Source organism: Platichthys flesus, chromosome 20, assembly GCF_949316205.1.
Source record: "Platichthys flesus chromosome 20, fPlaFle2.1, whole genome shotgun sequence".
Classification (NCBI taxonomy): Eukaryota; Metazoa; Chordata; class Actinopteri; order Pleuronectiformes; family Pleuronectidae; genus Platichthys; species Platichthys flesus.
In genome coordinates, this window is record NC_084964.1 from 6,705,599 (window position 1) to 6,710,724 (window position 5,126).

The window sequence follows — 5,126 nt, forward strand, 5'->3', positions numbered from 1 at the left end:
CCTACAGATCAAATCATATTCTCACCAGGGTAATAAAATACTCTATGCAGGAGCATTGTGGAAATCAATACTCTCCCATCCTTGGGTTAAACTGCTGCAGTGTCCTGGGTTCAACTCTTATCCTCACAGGTTCTCCTCATCCTGAGTGTCTGTGTACAAGTCAAACTTTTAGTCGTCCTCTCATTTCCTCGTCTTTCACATTAAACCCAACTCTTTTCCCACCACCAGCACCCTCTCCCCTCGTCCTGCACACACACACACACACCATGAGTTATGGTGGCGTTGGTGTTTTAAAGGCCTCTTCTTCACTCTCTCTGAGCGCCTGGGTGACTTCTACTTTGTCTCTCAGCAACAGCTATAGAGGCAGAGTGGACAGAGGAGGCCCGCGCTGCTCATTACCATGTTGTAAAACCCCCTGGCCCTCAAAAGAAACCAGTCCTATTCCCTCAGGCAGGTTGCAGCAAGAAACGGGTCTCAGAAAACAGACTCATTGTAGTGTCTTTGTTGTTTGGCTGCAAAAGGGTTGCCTTTAAAAGAAAAAATGCTTTAAGAAATTTGAGGGATCAGCATCTTGTTGTGGGAAGTCAAAACCCTTTTGGTTCCTTCTTCTGCGTCGTGCCCACAGTCCGTTGTCCCAGCACTAACACCAAGACCTCATCAGTAACCAAACAAAGGCTCTGTGACGCACACACAGAAGAAATGGACCCAGTTCCAGAAGAAAGGATGCCATGCCGGTTGCCTGGAGAGGGAACAGATAAAGTTGAAGGCAGTGATAAGGCCAACATAGCTGAGGGCAGTCAGTCTGTTGCCATGGATACAGAGTTGTATTGTACTTTCCCCCAAATTATGAGATTCAGCCGAGTTTAATTGGTCACATTGGTTTAATTGGTTTAAAGGCCCTTCTAGATGGGTATTGGAAATCAGCAGTTGCTGGCAAAGCTGTGATGCAGTAAGTTGATGATCCGTATTTGATCCACGCGTGGACATACACAACATCTTGTAACTACACTGAAAGTCCTCCATCATGGTTGTTGGTCTGTAGTTAGGCACATGTGGAGCTTTGTGCTTTGTGCTTTGTCCTCATGTCAGAATGGTAACATTCTCAAAGGCAATGCTAACATGCTGGTGGTTAGCATGTGCATAACCTAATAACCTTATAGCCACCCTAGCTTAGCATGTTAGCCAGTTTAAGTTTCACAACACTACCTTTATTCCAAAATTTCACTTTGCAATATAAGTGAGCATGAGGGTGGATGAAATGTCATTATATAAAAGTGTCTGTTAATTTAATCACTAGATATATACAAACATTTTAAATAGTACCTGAAGTAAAATCTTGATCAGATGAAAAAGGTGATCATGTTGATAATTACGTTTTTTTTTTTTTATTGTAATCAATTTAATAGTTGGTTTCCATACTTGACACACATTGGTTTGATTCTGATTATTTATTTAACAATGTTATATTATTTATTTGGCATTCAAGACGGCATGAATACAGTTGCTTAATCAATAATCGTAGTCTGTAATTATTTTGAATAAACACTGTAAAGGATGTTCCTGGTGTTGTTACAGCACTTTCAAACACTAGGGGGCAGCAGTGTGACATAAAATGTAATGTTGAACACAACACAAGCACAACGACGAAGAAGAAGGAGAAACGGGAAGATGAAGGCAGCAGCGGCCGAGGACATATCGTAGGTAAGCTCACTTAAACCCAGGAAACAGGAGAATGGCGTCTATACGAGGCTGTAGCTGAGTAGCAAGCAACGAACGCGGGGTTTGTAAAGCGAAATGTGTATTTTTACTATAAACCTGAACATGGATGTGGTTGTTTTAGCTCCTTCCTGTTCGCTAGCCCAGATGACGTTATGCTGTGACTGTGTGTTGAACAGAGACTCTAATAGAAAGCTACTGTTCTCTACATGTATTGAACCTGAGGCTGATATACCCTCTCCTGCTTTGGCTGACACTCAATGAACCAAGCTGCAGTTTATGTGTTTTCTCTCTCCACCATTCCCCCGTCAGGACAACACCGTGCAGAGAGACTATCAGTATAATAGTTCATATACCTATAGATCTCTCTATAATTCAGAGAGATCATTCATGCCGAATTGTCCAGGACACCTAATTTATTTAAACTCAAGTACTGGTTGAAGTTATTCGGCTGTGTCCTTAAGCGGACAAATCATCAAATGTTAAATAGACGATTTTTATCAGTGTGGTTTGGTTTGAAGGGCTGGACAGGGCTGAATCTAATGCTCTCTCATACTGTTTGCATCTTAGCCTCTTGGCAGGGGCGTTGATACAGGGTGGGCAGAGAGCTGCCTGGGGCCCCAGGCTGAGAAGGGGGGGGGGGGGGGGGGTAGTCCTTTGTAAACAGCTGATTACGTTACAACATTCAATTCATGATGTGATGCCTCTCTAGATAAGTAATGATATGTTTGTCTGATCTTCAACCAAACTAGCTGGGAGTCTTGCATTATAAACTAACTTAGGACATTTTACCAATTATATATATATTATATTTGCCTAATTAACTGTAGCTGTTACAAACACTTCACATTGTGTTCTTTTTTTAAACTGGGAATATTACACATTGATCCTTTTATATGGCTTTATCAAAGGATCATATTAAAAAAATCACAAGTTGTCTCATCGGGCTTAACAAGGTGTGACATCCTCTGCCCTTAACCCTCAACAAGAGTAAGGAAAAACTACAAGAAATAAAACCTATTAACAGGGGAAAAAATATATTTATAGTCAGTGGACCAGTTTATACGAGGGATCTTGGCAGAAATTAAATACTACATTCAGAATTATCTTTTCATTTGTTTTGTGATCACCTGAAACCCAAATTCCTCAAGAATCCATACTAGCGGAGAGACTTTTAACAGGATGGTGTTACAGCTGACCGGAATTTGAATATTCCTGCAACTCCTCAACCTATACACCAATATCGCAAACAGAAAATAAAGCTGTAGCAATAACACAAAAGTAATTTGATGTCTAATTCATTTTCGGTGTCTTTGTTCCCCTGCAGCAGGTTCTATGCTGCAGTTGAGGACATCTGAAGAAGTCGAAAAGAGCTGTGAGATTTCCCAGCTCAGACAAGCAGTGTTACAAAACGATGACAGACTCCTCGATGAGATGCTCTGCCAAGAAATCTACAAGAAAGTCATCAACTGCAGAGGTGGTTGGGGCATCGCTGGCACGCCCCTGCACGCTGCAGTGTCTAAAGGCCACCTCAGCTGTCTGCAGGTGCTGCTAGCCCATGGTGCTCTGGTGGACTGTGTAGATGTCAAGGCTCAGACGCCACTCTTTGCAGCTGTCCGTGCGAAATACCTGGAATGTGTCTTAGCGCTCCTAGGAGCAGGCGCCAATCCAGATGGGAACTCTTCCAATAACTGCTCCCCCGTCCTCACTGCTGCTCGTGAGGGCGATGTGCAGATATTGACGGAACTGCTCAAACATGGCGCAGAGGTGAACTCCCGCTCCAAAGTCTTGCTGTGGACCTCCAGCGCCAGGGTGTCGAGTGGGCCGCTGTACCTGGCTGCTGTTTATGGACATATGGAGTGTTTCAAACTGCTGCTCCTCTATGGAGCGGACCCAGATTACAACTGCACAGACGCAAAGCTGCTGAGTTCCATCAAGCATCCGAAAACTGTGCTGGAGATGTGCCTCAGGCACGGCTGTGGTGTGGAGTACATACAGCTTCTCATCGACTTCGGTGCAAATGTCTACCTCCCTACGCTGATCATCGAGAAGTCCACCAAGCAGAACGAGGCTGTGGAGCTGCTACTGCGGGAAAGAGGTGAACAAAATGTTCAAACAGAATAAAGCCGAATCAACAGCCTCAGGGACAGAATGGTTCCCTCGGAGTTGGTGGAACTGATCATCAAATTACATCTGCAAGAGGAAATCGTTTTTCTTTCTGTTGTTTGGACATTGATATTGAATAATAGCTCTGTTGTTCCAATTCTCCCTCTTAGAGATGGTGAAATAAGAATAAACACCTGGCAGTATCAACATGTTGACGTTGCAACTATAGCAAACAACCACAAAAAAAAAAATACAATTCATGCCTCAGACAATTCTTATTTTGTAAAAGTTAGATGTTCAGATACCATATTTACCTTCCGGACTATTACTTAAACTGTGTCAACGCATTTAAAGAAATAGCAACTTGTATAATGTATCTTAACAGCTGTATGCTGATAACCCTGTGTGGAAATGATGATAACTATCTTGGTTGCATGGTCTATCGCTAGTGTTGCTGTGAATAAGAAGTGGATTGCAAGAAAAGAACATTTAACGTTTATCTGGATGATACTAATATTTCAAGATTTGGTATCAGATTGTTACATAGATTTGCTCACTCGGCTGTATAGAAGGTGTTTCAGATGATGGTATCTGCATCTAAACGTCTCTAATAAACGTGTGATCTTGTTTGGTTTTTAATGATTCTGCTTGGTTTTACCTGTGTGATAACCTGTGTTTCTCTTCTTCTTGTCGTCTCCTGTTTGTTTCCTCAGGAAATCCTAAAGCTCTGACTTCTCAGTGCCGACTCGCCGTGAGACAGCACCTCCAAAAGATCAACAAGATCCACTGTCTGGAGGAGCTGGAAATGCCAAGGAGTCTCATTCGCTTCCTGCAGCACAAACCCTTTGCCGCCACTGTTCTGTAGCTACATGAGCTGGAGGCCTGTTCATGTGAATTCAGTTTCCTTTTAGCTAAAGATTTTTCTTATAAATGCAGATTATGAACCAGCTTTTTTTAAATGACCCCGTGTGTTTGTTGGCTGTTGTGTTGTGACTGATGCGTTAATCCATTAAATGTGAGGGCGAACAGTGTGTGCTTCTGTTTCATTGATAGTGCTCAACCCTGTGGCTGCTGAAAGACGTCTGAAGGAGGCTGTTTGTTGCTGTTCTTAGTCCCATGGTCATCACAAGGTAGTTTAAGCTGTTTGCTAAAAGCTCCAGCTTTCCTTGAGCTGGATCAGGGTCAGTTTGTAAGAAGGTGCTACAATTTTTGCTCTTAAAAAGGGCTGGGTGATATGACTTCCAATCAGCATCTCCATTATTTCAAACTTTTACCACGATTACAATTAATGAAAGATTATTTTA

The 5,126-nt window shown here is 42.5% G+C and overlaps 1 protein-coding gene across 2 annotated transcripts; it reads left to right on the forward strand.

Annotated features, from left to right (window-relative positions):
* The first annotated feature begins 1,636 nt into the window (after positions 1 to 1,636).
* On the forward strand, positions 1,637 to 4,850 carry LOC133976240 (ankyrin repeat and SOCS box protein 12-like). 2 transcript variants are annotated; one of them, XM_062414391.1, is made up of 3 exons: positions 1,637 to 1,701; positions 3,044 to 3,814; positions 4,536 to 4,850. In XM_062414391.1, the coding sequence occupies exons 2-3, from the start codon at positions 3,052 to 3,054 to the stop codon at positions 4,685 to 4,687; spliced, it is 915 nt and encodes a 304-aa protein (XP_062270375.1). In that variant the 5' UTR covers positions 1,637 to 1,701; positions 3,044 to 3,051; the 3' UTR covers positions 4,688 to 4,850. The 2 variants fall into 2 exon arrangements, with proteins under 2 accessions (XP_062270375.1, XP_062270376.1); XM_062414392.1 differs by having other exon boundaries at positions 1,662 to 1,697.
* The last annotated feature ends 276 nt before the right edge of the window (positions 4,851 to 5,126 follow it).